Source organism: Exophiala xenobiotica (genome assembly GCF_000835505.1).
Source record: "Exophiala xenobiotica strain CBS 118157 unplaced genomic scaffold supercont1.1, whole genome shotgun sequence".
NCBI classification, from domain to species: Eukaryota; Fungi; Ascomycota; class Eurotiomycetes; order Chaetothyriales; family Herpotrichiellaceae; genus Exophiala; species Exophiala xenobiotica.
The window spans coordinates 4,945,636-4,967,330 of NW_013562494.1; the positions used below are offsets into that span (position 1 = coordinate 4,945,636).

General features: G+C 53.7%; 10 protein-coding genes across 10 annotated transcripts; 8 read left to right on the forward strand and 2 right to left on the reverse strand.

Moving 5' to 3' along the window:
- Positions 1-228: 228 nt before the first annotated feature.
- Positions 229-1,266, forward strand: PV05_01935 (uncharacterized protein; the record flags this gene model as incomplete). Its single annotated transcript, XM_013466994.1, has 2 exons — positions 229-411; positions 463-1,266. 2 exons carry the CDS (start codon positions 229-231, stop codon positions 1,264-1,266), a joined length of 987 nt encoding a protein of 328 aa, XP_013322448.1.
- A 964-nt stretch (positions 1,267-2,230) lies between these two features.
- On the forward strand, positions 2,231-3,219 carry PV05_01936 (uncharacterized protein). The gene is made up of 3 exons (XM_013466995.1): positions 2,231-2,433; positions 2,514-2,649; positions 2,739-3,219. Exons 1-3 carry the CDS (start codon positions 2,353-2,355, stop codon positions 3,008-3,010), a joined length of 489 nt encoding a protein of 162 aa, XP_013322449.1. The 5' UTR covers positions 2,231-2,352; the 3' UTR covers positions 3,011-3,219.
- On the reverse strand, positions 3,107-4,787 carry PV05_01937 (uncharacterized protein). Its single transcript, XM_013466996.1, has 2 exons — positions 4,374-4,787; positions 3,107-4,321 (listed from the first exon to the last, which is right to left on the reverse strand). Exons 1-2 carry the CDS (start codon positions 4,753-4,755, stop codon positions 3,390-3,392), a joined length of 1,314 nt encoding a protein of 437 aa, XP_013322450.1. The 5' UTR covers positions 4,756-4,787; the 3' UTR covers positions 3,107-3,389.
- A 176-nt stretch (positions 4,788-4,963) lies between these two features.
- Positions 4,964-8,368, forward strand: PV05_01938 (uncharacterized protein). Its single transcript, XM_013466997.1, has 2 exons — positions 4,964-5,335; positions 5,391-8,368. The coding sequence occupies exons 1-2, from the start codon at positions 5,159-5,161 to the stop codon at positions 8,235-8,237; spliced, it is 3,024 nt and encodes a 1,007-aa protein (XP_013322451.1). The 5' UTR covers positions 4,964-5,158; the 3' UTR covers positions 8,238-8,368.
- Positions 8,369-8,641: 273 nt separating this feature from the next.
- PV05_01939 (uncharacterized protein) lies at positions 8,642-10,766 on the forward strand. The gene is made up of 2 exons (XM_013466998.1): positions 8,642-8,963; positions 9,078-10,766. The coding sequence occupies exons 1-2, from the start codon at positions 8,864-8,866 to the stop codon at positions 10,721-10,723; spliced, it is 1,746 nt and encodes a 581-aa protein (XP_013322452.1). The 5' UTR covers positions 8,642-8,863; the 3' UTR covers positions 10,724-10,766.
- Positions 10,767-10,993: 227 nt separating this feature from the next.
- PV05_01940 (uncharacterized protein) lies at positions 10,994-11,596 on the forward strand. Its single transcript, XM_013466999.1, has one exon. The coding sequence runs from the start codon at positions 11,146-11,148 to the stop codon at positions 11,464-11,466; it is 321 nt and encodes a 106-aa protein (XP_013322453.1). The 5' UTR covers positions 10,994-11,145; the 3' UTR covers positions 11,467-11,596.
- Positions 11,594-14,025, forward strand: PV05_01941 (uncharacterized protein; the record flags this gene model as incomplete). Its single annotated transcript, XM_013467000.1, has 2 exons — positions 11,594-12,705; positions 12,770-14,025. Coding segments are annotated over exons 1-2 (1,389 nt in total), but the record flags the coding sequence as incomplete, so codon positions are not given.
- Positions 14,026-14,512: 487 nt separating this feature from the next.
- PV05_01942 (uncharacterized protein) lies at positions 14,513-15,004 on the forward strand (the record flags this gene model as incomplete). The annotated part of the gene is made up of 2 exons (XM_013467001.1): positions 14,513-14,614; positions 14,669-15,004. 2 exons carry the CDS (start codon positions 14,513-14,515, stop codon positions 15,002-15,004), a joined length of 438 nt encoding a protein of 145 aa, XP_013322455.1.
- A 1,270-nt stretch (positions 15,005-16,274) lies between these two features.
- PV05_01943 (uncharacterized protein) lies at positions 16,275-18,639 on the forward strand (the record flags this gene model as incomplete). The annotated part of the gene is made up of 5 exons (XM_013467002.1): positions 16,275-16,325; positions 16,387-16,396; positions 16,449-16,792; positions 17,063-17,892; positions 17,974-18,639. 5 exons carry the CDS (start codon positions 16,275-16,277, stop codon positions 18,608-18,610), a joined length of 1,872 nt encoding a protein of 623 aa, XP_013322456.1. The 3' UTR covers positions 18,611-18,639.
- Positions 18,640-18,649: 10 nt separating this feature from the next.
- Positions 18,650-20,697, reverse strand: PV05_01944 (uncharacterized protein; the record flags this gene model as incomplete). The annotated part of the gene is made up of 3 exons (XM_013467003.1): positions 18,650-19,458; positions 19,546-19,864; positions 19,939-20,697. The coding sequence occupies 3 exons, from the start codon at positions 20,695-20,697 to the stop codon at positions 18,650-18,652; spliced, it is 1,887 nt and encodes a 628-aa protein (XP_013322457.1).
- Between the last annotated feature and the right edge of the window lie 998 nt (positions 20,698-21,695).

Here is a 21,695-nt window from a genome sequence, read left to right on the forward strand (position 1 = left end):
GTGAGCTTGAGGAGACGTGCCCTTGACCGCCACGTAATGTGCAGTCACAATCACTCCTGGTACCAGGACCAAGTGAGTGAATGGTAAGGGTCAATCAACCAACTCACAACCCATAAATGGAGATTTTGTGAGCAGCAGTGCGGCAAACAAGGAGACCAAGACCAGCAAATGCTCTGCGAGATACCTTATTCTTTGAGCCCGGACAACACGAGCTGAAGTTGCGCGAAAATGTTGCTGATAAGTCTTCTTCTTCTTGTGGTGTTGAACCTGGCTTTCACCTTCGCGCAGCAACCGAACTTCTACTTCCCACCAGGCACCAGCGATTCACAGAAACAACAGTTTTACCAAGCATTTCGAGATGCTATAACCCTTGCAAGGTTCGCGGCGACCACTGGAGATCCATGTGACCAGGTGAGACCAGACCCATGGCAATCTTACGTCGAGGCCTGACAACGGCGCCAGGCTTTCCGTAGATACTTCCAACCACAGGATTATGATTTCGTGCAAAACATCTTCAAAGAGATCGCCAATATCCCGATCGCCGAGAACCCCAACCCGATGGATATCAGCCGGTTGGTTTCGAGGTCTGAATTCAACCCTAATTTCACCAGCTTGAGCATCTCATTGGGGAATCATCCATTGTGGACCTCGGAGGTCACTAGCAGATGTGACTCTGATCCAAGGAATGGTGGCGTCCTGGGGAGGTTGGTCACTCAATTTTGGGCGGGGGTCCAATATCAAGGTCTCATGGCCATTTGCCCCCAGTCGATTCTGTTCAGTTATTTGGGATCTCTCCAAGAGACAGAAAATCCACCGGCTTGGGCAAGGGCCAACAGGGATCCCAACGGACAACCTCTACCAGGATTTGGCTGCGGCGGGCTCAGCGACCATGATTCAAGTCTCATGTTGGTACTTGGAGCCGTCTTCTTGCACGAGATGCTGCATTGGCCCAGGTTGGTGCGCTGGGTTCCGGATTATGACAAGCTCATACCCCTTGACCAATACGGACAGCCTACCATCGTGGACTTTGTGCCATCGCCGGGACAATATCCACCTGCCGGGTACGGACCCCTGTATGCAAAAACCATCAATGAAGGGCAGCCTCTGAATCCGCAGACAGGAAAATCAGCGTCCATCCAGAACTCAGACAACTACGTCTGGTATGCGTTGTCGAAATACTGGTCCTTCAAATGTGGGAGAGTCTTTGGACCTTCCTTCACACAATACGATATGCAGACCATCCTTCAGAGAATGAAGCCGCCCTGAGTTGGAGAGACATGACGCCTGTTCGCAACCGTAGGAAGTCGACAGGCATTGGACTTGGTGCAGAGAGGACAGGAAGGACAACATGGTTCTTCTCGCAATGCTGTAGGGCCCTACTGGCAGGCTCGAAGCAATACCTGGAACCCTCTGCGGTCATGAGGGAGAAGCGTCCAAGTAGTTGGAGTATTGGCAGACAGTGAGCATTACCACGGGACTGTGGGGTTGTGGGGGATGGACACCCTTTCATCAACTGCATCTTGCTGTCCTGCGAGACGTCTCTTGTTGCACAGCCAGCTTTGTTCTACATAGGGATATCACTTGTCATCTCGTGGAGATGACGGGAAGAAGGCGATTGAACACGGTTCGGATTGACCGAGACCGAATACTGTGGTAGATTTCCCCTCCTCTTCGGCTCTGGTGTTTTTTTGGTGGCGCCGTCAGACTTTCTCCGCAAAGCTCCCATGATGCCCACAGTGTCCAAGCTCTTTTCTGCATCAAATCATTCATCTTTCCCGCAGCCTCACCTCTCTACCATTCGCCATTTTGTGCCGCGGATTCAAGGCTAGAACCATCTTGTCGTGCCTGTTCCTGAGACATGCAGCCCAACCTTCTGTCACTCCGGAGCTCTTGTTCGTATTTCTTCTTGTCCTGGGGGTGCCTGGACCACTAGGCTTGCTCGAGGCACAGCTGAACCTGCCAGACTATCAACTTTTAGCGGTCACGATTCCCGTCATCATCGTCAACCTCGAGCTGCCACTCGCTGAACGCTTTCCCGGAGCAGCTTGCCCTCCCACCGTGGCAGATCCAGAACCAGACACCGGGACGGTCACTATATTGACCTGTCGACCTATCAGATGGTAGGCGACAAGAGCTCGATCGTTGCTGCAACCGAGCCAACAGCCGTCTATGGTGTAAGCTTTGTTGAAAGCTATAAACTAATGCAATGCCCTCCTCCTCGTACCGATGCAACTGAACCTTTTCTCCTCTTTCCGTCAAGCTCAAAGTCCTAATCATCGTCTGCGCTCGTCGTGTACTCTGTCGCTCGTTGCCTACCAAAACCGTCACTCTCGTTGAGAAAATCCCATCAAAATGCGCTTCACCATTGCATCTATCGGCCTCTTCGCCCTCTATGCGGCAGCACAGGACCTCTCTAGCCTGCCGTCGTGCGCTGTACGTGGGGACTCTGCTCTGCTTCTCCGCTCATCTTTGCGAATACTCTCCTCGTACTATATCACTAACCTTCAGAACAGGTCAGTTGCGCTACTGGCGCTATTGGCAGCACCGGCTGCTCGTTGACCGACGCCCACTGCATCTGCACGGCCAGCAACTTCCTCAGCGGTGTCGAGACCTGCATCCAAGGCGCCTGTAGCCCGGCTGATCAGCAAGGTATGTTGTTTTCCTTACCACAAATCCCATCCTTCCCTTCACGGGGCGAATCAACGCCAATCCTGACACGTTCTGACCCGTCTTGATAGCCACTCTTCAATTCGCGGTCTCGTTCTGCGCATCTGCCAACGTTACCATCACGCTCCCGACCGCACCCGCCACGGCTAGCAGCGCCGCGTCAACCGTGACCGCCTCGTCGTCCGTCCCGGCCAGCGCCCCAGCTACATTGACCAGTAGCGCCGTGGTGGCGAGCAGCTCTGCACCTGCTCCGTCCACGTACACCGGCGCCGCGAACCTGTTGTCACAAGACTGGGCCGGTGTCGTGGGCGCTGCTGCCTTGGGTGTTGCTGTTCTGCTGTAAGCATGCACGGCACGGCATGACACGGTGGATCTGCGGTCGTCGAGTGCGAGTGCACTTCGTGGCCTCACTTTGCAGGAGATCTGTTCATCGATCATTCTAATAATTGCACTGGGAAGTCTTATGCGATCGAGGTTGTAGCCAGGTCGTAGGGAGATGGCCTGAACATGTACATACCGCCATGCACGCAATAATATGTCCGTCTAAATCTGCCCGTATTTCTTTACCTCACCCTGTGATTTTTCGCACGTCTGAGCTCTATAGATTCAACACACACACAGAGTCCCTGGTCTTTTGGGCGCAAATAGCCTACTATAATGCCATATCCACCCTCTAGGTGCACACCTTAGATGTATATGTGTATACATAAAACCCCTCACTGTTATAGCTTGACATTCTTCGCTTTCCTGCTCGTATTCCTTGCGGAGTCCATGATCAAACTGGAATGACTACTCGTGGCGACGAGCTCATTATCCGTATCCCACACCTCGATGTCCAAATCGAACCTTCCGTTACGTATCGCCTTGGCTTTGACCCGGACAAACAACCATTCCGCACCTTCCTCGGGTAGGAGTTTCTTGACCTCCAGATTCAGAGCGAGCGTGGGGTACCAGTACTTCGCCGTTGCGCCTGGTCCCTTCTCGTTCCCCTGCCGAGGCTTGCCCTCATCTGCGGATTGTTGGCCCAGCTCAGCCTCTTCGAGGTGCGGATTGACATATTTCTCCACGATCTGGGGGAATATGTCGACCAGGAAGCCGAGAGCGTCGTTCGTCCAGCGTCCATTCGGGTTGCGGTTCGGCGCAAAGCGCACCCACTGGTCGTGCATGGCTTTGGGATGATCGCTGGGCCGTCGGTCCGGCCGCACGAGGAACATCTGGATATTCTGCGCCGCGCGGCGGAATTGCGGGAACGGATCTTTTGGCCGGGATGTGTAGTTGGCGTCGCGGCCGGTAGAGGACAGGGTGACGAGGTCGGCAGGTAGGGCGGGAGGATAGGGGGTGTAGTTCGTGGGGAGGCTCAGACCGGTCTCGGTGGAGATGTTGCTCATGGTGATGTAGCCTTCTGCTTCGTCTTGGTAGGGGGAGGAAGGGTCGTCGGGAGATTGGCGCTGAGCGAGGACGATGTGCAGGTTCGATATGCGCGAGCCGAGTTTGACGTCCTTGACTGTGAAGAGCGCAGGGCCAACGCAAGTACGCCGTAGGAATTCGAGGTGCAGGTTTATGGGGTGAGGCTCGGAACGGGTCGAGTGTGTCAGGGACATGTGTGTTCGAGCGACGACGAGGAACGCCGATGTCACGTAGCCACCATTGGGGACTGAGAGGCTGTTAGAAAGGTCATGCTCGGGAACATGGAGGGTTGTACTGACCTGTTCCTATACACCATTCATCCTCGAGGTTGAGGGCGTATTGGTGCGAGGAGACTTGCTTGATGGGGACGACATCAGCGAATGTCGGGGCCATGGCGGCGGTAGGACGCAAGGTGACTAGAGCTGGATAGGTCACGAGGAAGCTGGATGTTATAACATGGCGATATTGGGAGACGACGAAACAATCAATGCACAACCGAGTCGGATCAACCTGCGATAGAAGGTTTCTGGATCTGTCCCAGAGCCTCGGTACAAGATGGCGGGTGGATGGATGAGTAATACGAGTCTGATACAGTCGAGAATCTCCAATGCCATCGACCCATGATGACGGGATGCTTTGGCCGTCAGGATGAGAGAGAAGGAGACCTCGAGGTAAAGCCATCAATTGGCTTCATCTTACCTGGTCATTGCCTGCCATTGAGCAAAGGTGAATGAAGGTACTCTGTACCTAGCAAGCCTAGGTATTGTAACCCACTGCTGTCACCGAGCTTGTGGCTGTGCAAACCTGGGCGCTGGTTGATGCACAATGACGACTATGTCGGAAGAGTGAGGAGGCAGTTTTGGCTGCGTATCATGCTTGCACCATCGACCTTGATTTCTTGCTCGGCGGTGGTGTGAGTTGAGGACCGACAACAAGGACCAGGCACCGTCTCTACCAAGACTCGATCAACAGTGTTATCTTCAAGGTTCATCTGCATCTTCTTTCTGTTGTCAATGTTGTCCATGTTATCTCTCAATTGAGAGTCCGTCACCACTCTACCCAGCATGAATTGCCGTCATTCTAAATGGCCTTCCTCCGTCCTCCAACTCGAATGCGCCCAGTGCGGCAACAAGGTCGCGCCTTTTACACCACCGCCCTGATCCTCACTCTCCTCGCATGTTTTAGCTATCTCAGGGGCTTTGGCCATGATGTGCCCATTCAGGACCTTGCGGCTCGATCAATCGAAGCACGCGATCTCGAGGTTTGCTCTGCCCATCTATTGTCGCAAACTGCGCCTTGTCTGATTGCCCGTCTAGTGTCGACTCGTCCACACCGTAAAAGACAAATGCGCCTTCGTCCGAGCGAACTGTCCTGACGAAGAAGCTGGCCTAATCTCCTACCTCCAATTCTACTATTGCTCCCTTCCGCAAGCGAAACCGGTCGCATTTACCATCCTGATAGTATGGATCAGTCTCCTTTTCAGTACGATCGGTATCGCAGCCTCCGACTTCCTGTGCATAAATTTGAGTACAATTGCAAGCATACTGGGCATGAGCGAGAGCCTGACTGGAGTTACCTTTCTGGCCTTTGGAAACGGCAGCCCTGATGTGTTCTCCACGTTTGCAGCTATGAGCAGCAACAGCGGTAGTTTGGCAGTGGGCGAGCTGATGGGAGCAGCTGGCTTTATTTCGGCCGTGGTCGCTGGAAGCATGGCCCTCGTCGCGCCCTTTCAGGTCGCTAGAAAGAGTTTCGTTAGGGACGTGGGTTTCTTCGCCGTTGCTGCAAGCTTTTCTCTGGTCTTCCTGGCCGACGGCAGTTTGAAGCTTTGGGAGTGCGCTACCATGATCGCGTTCTACGTCTTCTATGTCATCTTTGTGGTGACCTGGCATTGGTGGTTAACTAGACGGCGAAGAGTCAAGCTCGCCGAAACCACTGCTAGGCTCCAACATCACATCCCTGACACTCAAGAACTCGAAGTGCCAGAGTTGGACGAGGATGAAGAGGCTAGGCCTGCCAGTGAACGAACAGGTCTACTACGGGCGACATCAGATGGAAGTATTCCGACGCTAAGGACTCCCGGCACACCTGCGTGGAAGGTGGAAGACCTCGATGAAGACGACGAAACTCGCGATCGATATCTTGCCGAACTGCAGAGCAAGATGAGAATCAGCCGACCTGCTCGAGGTGAACGAAGAAACACCTTGACCCCAATCCGACCCTCCTTGATCGGCGCATTAGAGTTCAGGTCGCTTATGACTTCGTTGGAAAGGAAGGGTACAGGCGGCAGCACCCAGCCCATTGGTCTACGAAGATACTCGGACGATTCAACAACTCTACTGACGCCGGGCCCTGCTACCGCCGACCCGAGTGCCTCCCAACCAGATCTTGCTACTCATGGCTACCTTGATGTTGCACATCAAGGACATGGCGGGCGTGGACGAGCTGTCTCGGCTAATGATGCTTCGAGACTTCAAATCGACACCAACTTTCTGACCGACCGAATATCTGAAAGCGCAGTCAGCAGCGAATCTACATCACGGGCGCCGTCCACAGGACCCTCCGTCCGCTCGAGTGCTCACATCTTGCAAACACTGAATGAGCCTTCTGCTCAAAGGCCACCGTCACCGAAACTATTATTGTCTCCGTCTTCGGAAATTCCGCCGCACAGTGCGCCCCCACGAGTAGAACCTGCAAAATCGCAAACTTTTCTTGCGCCACCGGCTACGACCTTTCATCGTCCGAACTATACAGATGAGCATCAGCATCGTGACCGGAGCCCGATCTTCTCACCTACTTCAAGGCCGTCACTGCAAGTCCCGCTTTTACATACACCGCATCCGGACCACAAGCGACCAGCCTTACACCAAGAAGATTTTCCTCCATATACCGATTCACCCGCGCTGCTTAGTCCAGCTGGCTCTCGACCACCCAGCATTCGTCTCCCTGCGCCTAGCATGTCTCCCGAATCTTCGCACCTTCTGGGTCTGCTTGGAGATGACGGGGAGGAGGAAGTTCTTCGGAGATATTCGTGGTGGCCATACAAATACCTTCCAGCTCCTCAAGTGATGATGTCCAAGTTGTTCCCGACAGTCTATGGTTGGCGAGACAAGTCACATGTCGATCGGCTGCTGGGCATCGTCACTGCTCCCACCGTCTTTCTGCTTACAACCACTTTGCCAGTAGTTGAGCCTAAAGAGGACAACACTGAAGATCCAGACCTGGCTGAGTTGACTGCCAATGGTGGAAGCGTTAGCCGAAGCCGGGGCCAAAGTCTGGTTGGTCTTAACCCAGACACTCCTTCATTGGCACCCAAGTTCAGTGAGGGTGACGGGCCGCCTCACCCACACGGCACGAGTATCTCTCGACAGTTGTCGGATCCTCGAAAAAGTTCCATGCCCACGCCCACTGATCCTTCCGAACCCAAGGATTGGAATCGATGGTTGGTCTTCTTGCAGGTTTTCACGGCTCCGTTCTTTGTGGTCACCATCGTCTGGGCCAACATGGATGACGATCACAGTATAAGAATGTATGTCCGCATGGTATTGGGAGCGTTGGTCTTTTCGTTGGTGGCCCTTCTGATACTGCTATCCCTGACCTCACCTGCCCGCGAACCCAAGTATCGGCCACTTTTGTGCTTCATGGGCTTCGCTGTGGCCATTGCCTGGATCTCCACCATTGCAAATGAAGTCGTGGGCGTCCTCAAAGCCTTTGGAGTGATTCTGGGCATGTCCGATGCCATCCTTGGGCTGACCATCTTTGCGGTCGGCAACTCTCTGGGTGACCTGGTGGCGGATATTACGGTGGCCAAGCTGGGATATCCCGTGATGGCACTGTCAGCATGCTTCGGAGGGCCGATGCTGAACATCTTGCTTGGTATCGGAATTGGTGGCATGTACATGACGATCAAGAATGCCACCCACAAGCATGCCAAACATCCTCAAAAGCCCATCAAGTACAAACCATATCAGCTGGATGTCAGTACCACATTGATGATCTCTGGGGTGACCTTATTGGTGACCTTGGTTGGATTGCTCATTGTGGTGCCACTGAACGGCTGGCGGATGGATCGCAAGATCGGAATAGGATTAATTACTTTGTGGGCACTGTCGACGGTTGGCAATGTAGTCGTGGAAGTCCTTGGTTATGGAGGAGACACCGTCTGAAGAGTGTGAGAATATCTAGGACATGTGCATAGCCCTGGCGTTTATGAGACGACACCGAACTTCATAATATACCACATAGCGTACACAGATGATGACAGTCATAGCATCCTCGAATTCCGATCTATCTGCGTGCCGCGGTCAGTCAATCAGCTCACCAGCCTTTTTGCCAGGGGCACCCAGGGGCAGAAAGACAGGGTGGTAATCGTACTCCGTAGGTCGGTGGCTGTCTTCGCTTGATGGTCGGCAATCTGGTCGAATAACTGGGCAAGGGTGGATGATGGTGCATGATGGTGGCAAGATCCTTGCGATGAGCCTCGGCATTTTGCTGCGTGGATCGAAGCTCCACCGCCCGGCCACGACGTCCTTACTTATCTAACAACTCTCTTAACTCAGCACTGGCTTCCCTCTAGCAAAGACATAACGGCTTGACTATCGACTATCCTTTTATATCTACCCCGGATCTTCTGCCACACACCACTTTTCTACCTTTCTGGCGTTGCTTATACTGGGCATATACAACTCGATTTCTGGCGCCGAAAAGTCCAACCTAGAGTGTCCTTCGAACAACAAAGAAGGAAGACGGCCAGCATACCCAGGAGCGGCGAGCGGGTTCGCACTCTTTCACCATGCCAATCAAGTCCAATTTCCCCGATGTCAACCTCTCGGTCACTGACGTCTTTTCTCTTCTGTTTAATCGAAAAGATAGGCCTTTTCCCGAGACTCAAGGTATGCTCAAGCATCCATCTTGCTCTTCTTTGTCATGTCGACAGATGAGCCTTGTCACAACATGCCTGCCGGAATGCGCAATGGGGCTTGGAAGCTAATGCTGGCACGTTGTAGTGATTTTTCAAGATGCCGATCATCTCGAAAGGCAATATACCTATGCTCAACTCAAGCAGCTGAGTACCGATTTCGGTAAAGGACTGAAGTCAGACTTTGGCTTCCGGAAAAGCGATGTACTTGCTCTGTACGTTCCCAATGACATCGACGTCGGCCCTGTCGTCTGGGGTGCTTTGTGGGCTGGCGGCGTTGTTTCCCCGGCAAATCCAGGTTACACCGTTCCTGAACTCGTCTACCAATTGAGAGATTCCGGTTCGAAACTGCTCGTCACGCATATAAGCGCACTCGAGAATGCAAAGAAGGCATGCAAGGAAGTCGGTATCCCGGAGTCCAACATACTTCTTCTAGGCAAAGATGGTGATCCAAGTCGGAAATTCAAGCACTGGAAGTCGGTCCGCAACCATGATGGCACCTACCGCATGAGGACGCCCAAGATCTCGCCAAAAACCGATTTGGCGTTTCTCGTATATTCTTCGGGCACGACTGGTCGCCCCAAAGGCGTCAAACTAACGCATCACAATATGACGTCCAATATCGAACAGATTTGGTCCGCGGAACCTCATCTGACACACGACGGGTCTGGAAGGGTACCAGGCATTCCTGATGCACCGGAGGGCAAGGGCGACAAAGTCCTTGCGTGTTTACCTTTCTTTCACATCTATGGATTGAACTGCCTCGTTCACTTGCCGGTCTATACTGGTGTGCATACGCTTGTGCTTGCCCGGTTCGACCTGGAGAAATGGTGCCGTCTAGTCCAAGAGCATCAAGTTACATTCAGCTACATTGTACCGCCGATCGTACTATTGCTGTGCAAGCATCCCGTCGTGGACAACTACGACCTCAGCTCGCTTCGGATGACCAATTCAGGCGCAGCACCGCTTACGCGTGATCTGGTCGAGGCGCTTTATAAGCGGAAAGGTTTGCGTGTCAAGCAGGGATACGGTCTGAGCGAGACCAGTCCTACGATCTTCATGCAGCGTTGGGAAGATTGGATGAGTGCGGTCGGATCTACAGGCCAGATGGTACCGAATCTTCAAGCCAAGTTCTGCGCCGTCCCTGGCCCTGGAGAAGAGTCCGATGGAAGTAAGGAGCTACCCCTAGGCGAGACGGGCGAACTCTACGTCAAGGGACCGAATGTCTTCACAGGCTATCACAACAACCCCTCTGCGACTGCGGAGTGTCTAGAAGACGGTTGGTTCCGGACTGGCGATGTGGGTTTTCTGGATAAGGACGGCAACTTGACCATTACCGACCGCGTCAAGGAGTTGATCAAGTACAAGGGATTTCAGGTGCCGCCAGCCGAATTGGAGGGCTATCTGGCTAGTCATGACAAGGTTGATGATGTCGCTGTGGTTGGCGTTGAAAGTGTTGAGCTTGGTACAGAGGTCCCGCGCGCCTATGTTGTGCGGAAGGGCGGCATGAGCGCTGTTCAACCCAACGACGCCGAGGAGATTATCAAGTGGATGAACAATAAGGTGGCAAATCATAAGAAATTGCGTGGTGGTATCAAGTTTGTGGATGCTGTGCCAAAAAGCGTGTCAGGCAAGATCCTACGAAGAGTACTGAAGGAGCAAGCGAAGAAGGAGTTTAAAGAAGAGGAGGAAGAGAGGGCGAGGGCGAAGAGGGCGGGCAAGCCGAAGCTGTAATTAGTCTAGAAGTGAGGTTATTCAGCTGCAGCGTGTACCTGGGACGTTCACAGAAGTCAAATTTGTAGGATTCTATAAAGTTTGCTGAAAGGAACAACGGAAACAAGATCCAGTTATTGCAAAATACCAGGTACCTTGGAGGATGCCAAATTCAGCCTCGCTCAGCCTCGCCATCACGTGTCGTCAATGTCTTGGCGGCTGCCAAGGTGTTGCAGTTCATTCAAGATTCCTGCTCTTGATTCCTCTCTCATTATCCTTTCCTTTCGACTTGTTACATCGTTTCAATTCACTATCGAGACCATTTTTGGCAGATTGTAGCCCATCAACCTCCCGGAGAAACGCGAAATTTAGACATTGTTTGTCGATACGATGGACGAATGCGTCGCTCAAACAATGATCATTGACTACCGACTACAATAAGGATGGCTTCTCTTCGTCGTTCATCGAAACCATCAGAACAAATTCACATAGAGCCCTGTTTCGACCGTCAAGAACGTTGGACAACATACGAGGACGACGGTGAGACATTGAGAGGTGGCAGGCTTCCCGCTGTCAATTTGCACTGCTGCCGATGGAAGTGGTGTCGGTCTCGGTTGTCCGGTGAAAGGGCTTGTCAGCGTGGCTCCAAATTCTGGAACCAGCAGAGGCTCTGGAACTCGCAGTGGGCCCCTTTTGTTCTGCATAATCTGGTTCTTTCCTGCAATGCCACTGCACGCCTGTTGCTCCTCGGTTGTCGGGATTGATTGCGTCGTAAGGATCGGAGGTGGATGGCGCTGCCAACCATCGTGCCAGCGGTGTTCGACCAGCTTCGTCTGGCATTCCGCGTGCATTGACAGGCTCTGTAGGACCGGCTAACACGAAACTCCCGGCCGGATTGAGGCTTGTTGAGCTTTGCCTGATGATTCTTGCTGACGAACTCAGAAAGCCTCCGCCAGGGGGAAGAAGGTCGACATCATCCAAGGTCTGGGGATAGTGCCCAACTTCTGCCGGATCGGTCTCTCCAGAAGCAGGGATCCGGTAATGTGTGGTGCTATTGACGCCGTCGGTAACATTGGATCTGCCGATGGAATCCCCCCTTGCCAGATGGGTCGGATCATCGAATGGCTTTGCGAGATGCATCATGTCGGTCTCTTCTAGTCTGGTCTTGCCGCGGTGCTGGTATGCCTCATCCAAGATCATGTGGGAAATGTGAGTGTTGCGCGTTGCAACGCGGTCACCCGTGTCCGAGGAAGCTTTGGGGCAAGGTCGAGAAGGCAAGGCCTGGGATTGATTCTTTGCCCATGCACCCGACTTGCCCAAGCCTTGATAGGTGGTCATTATGATATTGACAATAGCAGATATGAAACAATCTTGTTGTGCGTCTCCAAAGAAGGTGCCTTGATTTTCATGGGAAGACTCGGCGTATTTCTTGAGGGAGTCTATCTACCTTTCTTTCGATTGGAAAATGACCTCATCTTATATGCGCCAGACAACAGCTCGACTCGATCGTTAGCAAGGTCATTTCTCTCGCACACGAGTATTGATGAGAATTGAGCGCCCGCTAGCGAACATGCCTTCTTACGGATCGAAGGGAGGATGCCAGGATTGTGCTTATCTGGACCAATTGCAGAGGATCGAACCACGCTAATGCAGCACACTTTTGTATCAGGCCAATTGAGTGTACAGCTGATGCATTGCTGTTCGGCTGGTGCCAAGGGACCTCATGTGCCCCATGCCCAGGATGCCCTGAATCCGGTCAATGTCATCTCACGAGAGTTCAAATATCCTGTGCTCGATTGTAGGGCATCCATCACGTCCACTGTGCGTTCCGTGGAATCTCAGAGAACTAGCTATCATTAGCCATCGAAAATGACAAAGTGGACACAGGACGAGGCTGAGTGGGAGACGGCTAAATCTGCCATCAGGCGCCACTACCTGGAGGAGGGCAAGTCTCTAAAGGAACTCGCCCAGATCATGTGCAAGGAATATCGGCTCAACGCAACGTAAGTGCCTTTCTTGCGGGTCTGAGCTCATCGATCGTCTGGTGATCTTAACTCCCCTTTGCAGACCAGACATGTACAAGCGCCGGCTCGCCAAATGGGGCTTCCAGAAAAAGGTCCGGGGTCAAGATGCCTTCACCGTCGTGCGTGCTGCACGAGTGAGCGCCGCTGTCGGCGGAACAGCCTCTTCGCTGAGTAATGACTACGGCGCAGGGGTTGGGCCTGAAAAGATTGATCGTTATTTGAAGCGCAAGTATCACTCGGAGAGTGAGTTTCTAGCTGCGATGACGGCTCCTTCCCCAGAAAAGTCGTCCAGAAGAGATCTGCGAGCTGCGAAGAAGACAACCATGGACGTTCTAATCACAGAAAGACCCCCCCCTCCGTTTGGCTCAGCCATGCTTCTGGAAATCGTGGCCAGTCTTCGCATCTACTTCACCGCATCGTTTTCCGATGGCTCCTGGCGGATAAGCCGTGACCCAAATATCGACGTGTACAGTACACGTCCCCACGGCAATGACATGCTCGGTCTAAAAGCACTGTTCAGCGCACACGACCTAGCTTGTGAGTTGCTGGACACCAATCAGATGGCTGAAGCTGGGCTCGTTCTCAGTCGCGCCGGTTCCGGCATTGAGGATCTCATCGCGACGCGACATCCTCGGATGCTGACAGCCATATTCGACCTCATATTCCATCTAATACGCCGTCGCCGCCCTGAAGTCGCCATGATTCTGCTTCGACATTTCTCTTCCCTCGTATCCGTCCTCTTGGGCTCTAGGCACCCGATCAGTCAAGCTTTCGAGCGTCTGTTGAAAGCTCCACGGCTGGAGTTCCAACCCTATTTGCTCTTGGCATGGCAAAGTGCCATTGATCGCTTCGCCGACGCTGCCGGGCCGCTTCATTACTCCACGCTTAGCGTTCGTCGCGAGTACATTCAGATGGCCATTGGTTTGGACGATATAGCCCTTGCCGCCAATCAAGTCCGAGAGCTCGCAGAGCTTTGCGAGCGCGAATTGGGCGCTGAGGACCTGCGGACGCTCAAGCTCTACTACACGCTCGCTGAACTACTCTTCGAACAACAGCGTTCGGAAGAATGCGTGCATATCGGAGAGAAGATGGTGCATGCAGCAGCCAACTTCGCGGACAAGGACTATGATAGATTCGTGGACTTGAGCTGCAGTGGGTTGTTCTTCATCGCAAAGGCTCAATGTGCTCAAGGAATGGCCAATGGTTCGTCTACTTACAGGGACCAAGCTGCCGGGACTCTCTGGCGCGCAATCGAGCTTTGCATCTCATATAGGGGCTTGCAACATCCTCTGGCCATGAAGTATATGGTCTGTTTGGAGGCCTGGGCACGCCAGTGGGGCGATGCTGGCCTCCTGACTGCAGTTCAAGATAGGAGGGCAGAATCTTTCGCATTGTCTTGAACCTTGGCTCAATGTTTGGCGTCTGCAGACTGTACGATAAAAGAGCCCTTCAGAGACTGGTTGAACAAGACGTGCAACGGAACTGGCATTCTCTCTGATCAAATGCTACTGAGCTCCTTAACACCTCCAACAGATGTACCTCCAGGAATGCTCGTACAATTCTGATGTGGTTGCAGTCACTGCAAGTTTGTACTTCTTCGGGAATGACCTGCTGCAAAGTCTGCTCAATATCACGTTACGGCCAATTACGTCTGGCTTGCATGGTCCCATAGTCGTGATGTAATCTGGTCTTTCCCGAGGAGGATATCAACATACTTCAGTACTCACAGATGTGGAACATTGTCAATACTGTTTATTCCGATCAGACCGGACTCGACATGGCCACAATGAAAGCTATCGGTGTCGAACAGTACGGTGATGCCCAGAACCTCATCTCGAAAGCGGTCCCCAAGCAGGAAAGCCCGCAAGGCTACGATCTTCTCGCGCGGGTAAAAGCATGCTCGGTCAATCCCGTCGACCTGAAGGCTCGCGCCGGCATTTAGGACGACTATCCGGACTACTACGACCGTGTTCCTCGTCCTTTTCAGATCTTTGGGTTCGATGGCGCCGGGATTATTGAGGCTGCAGGACCAGATGTCAAAGACTTCAAGCCGGGCGACGAGGTCTTCTACTCCGGCAATGCAGAGTACCAACTCGTCGAATCGCGCAGCGTAGCAAAGAAGCCGAAAGCATTGTCCTTTGTTGAAGCCGCTGCTTTGCCATTGACATATATCACCGCATATGAGGCCCTGGTTGAGTGTATGGAAATCGAGCCGGGCGAGCAGTCTGCGCTTCTGGTGTTCGCTAGATCTTCGGCCAGTGATACGATATATGATTAGTCAACCATCAATCCGAGAATTGAAGCGGTGTAATTCGTGGGGCGGGTTTCAGCGCTGTCATCGAGATTTTTGAGCTATGCATTACAACGGCCACGACAGTCACATCTCTTGCGAGCCTACTCCCGACAGGATAACATCTCATCTACCTCGTTCTGTGTTCTGTTAGCCCTAGAGAGCGTGCTGGCTTGGGAGACGGACGCCGATAGGCCGGCGATCCTTCAATGGATTCCCCTCCCGTGGACGACCGTCAGGTAAAGGGTCAGTCTTTGCTACATATCGTCCCTTTCTTCACTCTCTTATCTTGCGGCAGAATCCGCCAAACAAAATGAATCCGAGCGTCCACCGTATAAGAAGTCTTCCGTGGTTAGGCCTCTGACAGAGGAGGCATCGATAGGGCATACCGGCACCCGGTACTCCATTTCTCAACGAGTCCATGTTCTTGCGTTGCATGCCCTGTGCTGGAGGACTGCGCAAATCGCCTCTTATCTCAAGATCCCAGAGCGCCAGGTCCGGAGGATTGTTGCAAAGGCAGAGAAGAGAGGATATAGGCCGCAAGAGGATCCACGTATTCTCGACCATTTCGTTGAAGACGGCGTAAGGCCAGGACGGCGGCGAAAGGAGAACTCGAATGACCTGGATCCCGTCTGTGACCCAGAATCCCTTCCTGGCGACATTGCAGAGGATACACCCTAACCTCTCCATCCCTTCCGTCTTCAACAATCGGGAGCCGAGGCTGAGTGGGCAAGGGGGTTGATACGAGTGTTACGGATGTTGGAGTAACGTTCTTCGGTTAACGCTCCATACCTATGCCGACGTTACTCGGTCGTGCTCGGTACCGCTCCGACCTCCTCTCTTCTACTAGTATTTGTATCCAACGCGGTCCTGCTGCAATATGACGACAGATCGTCGTCCATCCTCCACGCACTCCCGTTTTACTGTTCGCTTCGCCGCGCCTTGGGTGAGATGCGGGGTCAACGACGACAAGCGGTCTACTGTGGTAGCCTTTTGCTGATCCCTGTGTTCTCACTGCCAACGGACAGTGTCCGGCAGCCCGCCTGGCCGGCAACAAAAAGCAAGCAAAATACTAGCACTCGTACCGCGAAGAGGAGAATGAGGAGATGACCCCTCCGCGCCTCGTCATCAGCCTCTCCGCGTTGCTGAGATCTATATAGCTAGGTCTAGCTCATACCAGGACGAGGATGTTGAGTCTTGTCCTCGTCAAAAGGCAATCGTGAGGATCTGGCCAGATCTTGCCGAACCCACCCTCACCATGCCTCTTCACACGAAGCTCCCCGATGACCTGAAAGAGGTCGATGTGATTGTGAGTACTATCATACAGCGAGCCTGTCCGTGACAGGTTGGCATGTACTAACTGAGTCCAGATTGCTGGAGGTAAGAGAAATGTCAGAATGTCGTTGCAATTCATACCAACAATCTGTCATAGGAGGTCTCGCTGGGTGCGTCGTAGCCTCGCGCCTGGCCGAAGCAGATCGCAACCTGGTCATTCTGGTCATTGAGCAAGGCCCCAACAATTATGGCATGCCTGAGGTTGTCCACCCAGCGCTGTATCCACGGAATCTCTTTCCCAGCAGCAAGATCACTCTTTTCTGGCAGACCAAGAAGTCCCCCCAGCTAGGTAATCGGTCACCCATCGTACCATCTGGAGGCACACTCGGCGGCGGCTCTGCAATGAATTGGATGGTCTACACACGCGCCCAACGAAGTGATTTTGATTCCTGGAAGACGCCCGGATGGAGTGCTGATGAGATGCTTCCTTTCTTGAAGAAGGTGTGTCCACTGTCTGCTTACTACGGTCTCACGGGTTCAGTAATCTGCGCTAGGGTGCCATTCGAGGTCAACAACAGCGAGGATAGTTTATATGGCAGGAGGGCCCCCTGTTCAATGCGAGGTGCAACTGCCGTGACCACAGTGGGCACTTACCACACAACTGTCCTCGCTGCTGTTTATCCTCGAATGGCACTCTAGCGCCAAACTACACAATATACCCCTGAGACCGTAGTACATTTACCATTGGTACATTCGCTAAGCACCTCGCAGCTCGAGACTTACCATGGGAAAGGCGACAAAGATCGACACGGTTTCGACGGTCCCGTCAACATCTCAAAGGGCACTCACGTGTGCGGTCGCGCCGAGAACGCCTTTGTCGAAGCCGCTGCGAAGCTCGGGTATCCAGAGGTCAGCGATCTACAAAACCTCGACGCCAATAACGCCATAGAGCGCTATTATCGTTATGTCGGACCCAATGGACGACGTCAGGACGCTGCTCACCGGTATCTTCATCCAAAGCTACAGAGCGGAGACTACCCCAACCTACATGTGCTGGTTGAGAAGCAAGTTCTCAAGGTCTTGTTCGACGACAACAAGCGAGCTGTCGGGGTCGAGTACCAAACCAATCCCAAATACCTGGCCAACCCTGAGTACCTGGCCACTGCATACACTGCTTTACGCACAGTACGCGCCCGGAAGCTGGTGGTCATTTCGGCAGGCGCAAATGCCACGCCAGGTATCCTTGAGCGGTCGGGAATCGGCGATCCGCAAGTTCTACAGCGTGCAGGTGTTCCTGTCGTTGAAGATCTGCCGGGCGTCGGAGAAGATTATCAGGATCACCACCTGTCGCTGTGGGCGTACCGAACGAACCTCACGCCGCGGGAATGCATCAACGGATTCCAAGATGGGCGCTTCAATATTGACGATGCGATCAAGAATACCGACGAGCTCCTCGGCACCAACGCGATGGATGCTCAAGGGAAATTCCGCCCCACGGACGCCGAAGTCGAGGCTCTTGGACCGGAGTTCAAGAAAGCCTGGGACCGAGACTTCAAGAATGTCCCTGACCGTCCGCTTATGATCCTTGCACTGTACTGCTGGTAAGATACGCCCTCACCTAGTTTGAAGACTTTTTCTTCGCTCTTGCTTCGCACGTAGGCTATTGCTAACGAAGAATTTAGTTTCTACGGCGACCATTCGGTCCTTCCAGATGATGCCGAATATGTCTCCATGGCGAACTGGACCGCGTACCCTTACTCCCGCGGCCACATCCACATCACTGGCCCAGCCATGTCCGACCCCGTCGACTTCGACACCGGTTGGCTCACGGACGCCGGAGACGTCGACGTGAAGAAGCACATCTGGGCATACAAAATCACGCGCGAAATGTGGCGGCGCATGCCCATCTTCCGCGGCGAGCTGGCATCGAACCATCCTCGCTTCTCGCCCGACTCCAAAGCCGCCGTTATCGAGAAAGCTGATGGACCGATCATGACGGACGATGCGGCGCGGATCGAGTACTCGCCCGAGGATGACAAGGCAATTGACCAGAAAGTCCGTGAGGTCCTGTCGACCACCTGGCATTCGCTGGGTACTTGCAAGATGGCGCCGAGAGAGAAGAAGGGCGTGGTGGACAAAGATTTGAACGTCTATGGCGTCACGGGACTCAAGCTCGCCGACTTGAGTGTGCCTCCTGAGAACGTGGGTGCGAATACTGGCAACACCGCGTTCGTGGTCGGGGAAAAGGCCGCCGACATCTTCATCAAGGAATTGGGACTCGGCAAGGACAAGAGTGATCTTCCCCAAGCTAGACTATAGTAAGCGATGGAGAACACACAATATCAACCGTGCCCATTTCTACAGCCTCGCCGCTATCTTCCCGCTCGTCTTTTTCGGCGTCTGGAGAGCCTCAATGACCTCCGATGCCCCACGCTCACCACTTCTTACCGCGCCTTCCATGTACCCTTTCCAGACAACACTCGTCTCGGTGCCAACGAAGTGCACATTGCCAAAGGGCTCTCGAATCGCATGACCCACACTGGTCATCACACCGGGCGCTGTCACGGGACACGGACATCCCTTGCTGAATTCCTCTTTACTCCATTCCAGCTCGAACACCTCGACGGGGCCGAGGATCAATTCCGCGTCGACGTCCGGATAGATCTGCACGACTTGTTCGAGCGCCTCTTTCCGTCGCTGCGCCGCGGGCAGTTTCGACCATTCGCGGCCCACGTTGGCGAGGACGAAGCACGTCAGTGCGTACACGCCGCTTTCAGCGTCTGACGTGTCTCGAATGAGCGTGATCGGTCCGCTGCCGTTGCTCGATTTTCCGTCCGAGGTGGTGTTGAATGAATGCGCGAGTCCCGCGAGACCGGCATTCGTCCACCACGGTGCTGCATAGACGAGAATGACCTTGGCGAAGTAGCCAAGACGTGTCGACGAAGCGAGCGCGAGTTTGGCTCCCGTCAGTGCCGGTGCGAAGGTGATGTCCCGGTACAGCGGCGTCGGGACGGAGACGATGACTTTCCTGGCGCGAATGGTGAGGTTGTTTGTCGTGCAAACCAGGACACCGGCGGCGTTCTGCCGGATCGATGAGACTGGACACGACAACAACACTGAACCTGGTGTCAATAGTGAGGCCAGGCCTTCGGAGTATGGTTGCGAGCCTGTGGTCGTCAGTCGGTCAGTCAGTCAGAGATTTCGACAAGAATAGGGATGGAGATGTATAGGTAACGTGTAACATGAGGCCCTACCAGTCTTGCTGCGAAGGTGTTGCCCTCCATGCTTGCCGTCCGACCTCATCTGCACGAACCCGCCGCCACTCTTGCAGTAATGCAGGAAGTACAGGGCTGAGATCTCGGATCCGTCGACGCCCAGCATTGCCCGGATCCACAGATTCGCATACTCTACAGTCTTGGGCAAGGCGCCCGACTGCTTCGCGAATTCCTCAAAGGTCATCGAATCGTAATGCTTGCCGCCCACCCATGGCTTTTCGACGTCGATGGTCTGGCAACGAGTCTCGACCAAATCTCGAAACATGACGAAATTGTCCAGTTCTTCTTTGCCCTCGAACTGTTCTGATCGTTAGCCCAACTTGGGCTCCTCCTCCTGGGTCAGAGGATATGGTTAGACTTGGCTAGACTTACCGGAGGAAGCTGGCCGAACGGGAACCGTCCGTAATCTTGCAACGCACAATCACCCTGGGTGGTCTGCACGATATACTCCATCCCGAACCTCTGGCCGAGCGCCCACATTCTCGACTGGTTGCTGTCATTGATCCACGCACCTCCCAGATCGATCTGTCCCTTCCCGCTGGCCGTCGGGACCGTCCAGGTCTTACCACCTACGCGATCACGGGCCTCGAGGACAACAGTCTTCAGCCCTGCTTTCTGCAGATCGTACGCCGCTTGCAGTCCACTCAGACCCGCCCCGACGACCACGACGTCAAACTTCTCGGTCTTCCCAGGTACAAGAGCTGGGATGGGTGCATCTAATGCCGGGTCCCGCACAGCAGCCACGGCCTCGATCTCAAACAGAAACTTTGGGTTGGCCAGATACGGGACAGGAACAAGAGCTGTTGCAGGCCTGTGCCCTTCAAGCCACTCGAATATCAAACCAGCATGGCGCCGGTTGTTCGGGTCGTAGTTGACAATGTAATATGTCAATTTCAGAATGTCCTTGACACCTGCACCGGAGGCGTCGAGGCAGTGTTTCAGGTTGACAAGGCTCTGCTTGATCTGCTCGACGTACGAGTCGGCGATGCTGCCGTCCTGGAACTGGCCGACCATGCCGGAAGTGTAAACGATTCTTGCCGGGCCATCCGTATGCGTGACGTGCGCGAACGGTCCTGTACTGGCGATTGTTGAAGGTTTGAGGGCCTTGATGGCTGGCTTCGTGGTAGTCATGCTGGCGAGTGGCTCCGCGTGCTGGCCTTAGAAGATGGAACTCGGTTGGCTGGCTGGCTGGCTGATACGTCTAGGTATACCGGCCGGGGACCTTTTAATTTAAGGGACAACTAATGAAGGAGAGAAATGTAAGGAGGCACTCCAAAATAAAAATAAAAAATGTAACATAGAACCACTGGGGGTAATGGTGGTAACACCCTTTGACCCAGCGACTCAGCGCGAGGCTCCATGTCCGTGCAGGGAGGCCCGTATCGTTCGCTGGTATCGAGTACTTCTGATAGAGGGCAGCTCACTCCCGAGCGAGCGTTGCTCATCCCGTGGACGTACGAGTAGTTGACCGAGCAATGCCGGGCACAGGTTTGCAACTAAGCACCAGGCTTGCGTCTCCGCTTCTCGGAGATACAGTTCTCTCCCAAGTCCACCGCAGGACCTACTAGCCAGAACGAGGGTCTACTAGCCCAGATGATGCACGTTATGATAGGGGTCCGCTTTTCTGAAAGAAAGATAGGGTGTTTCGGTTTTTCGGCGCATGCAAATTCGGTTTCCTTTGGGATTTGACCTTCTCGAGTCAGATCTCAACTCGGCGCACGTCCACGGGAGACAGTGATGAGTGATGGACTCCAGAGGAAGACGGGCGAGATTGCAGTTTGTGGTCTTTGCCGAGTCTCCATCCGGTAATCCATGCTGGTCAGCAGGTGGTTCGCATCGATCAAGTCCATCATGCAATAGGTAATAGGTATCTTGAGTAGCGACATGCCGGAATCGTTCGATGAATATGGTGTTAGTACGGAGTACGGGGTTTTCATGTATTTGCTCTGCTCCCGCCTCGGCTATCGCCTCCCCCAAGATCCTACGGCCTCATAGGTAAATCGTGTAGTTTGGCGCCAGGGTGCCATCAGTGCCATTCGAGGAAAAACAGCAGCGAGGACCGTTGTGTGATAAGTGCACACCGTGGCCACAGCAGTTGGACCTCGCATTGAACAGGAGGCCCCTCCTGT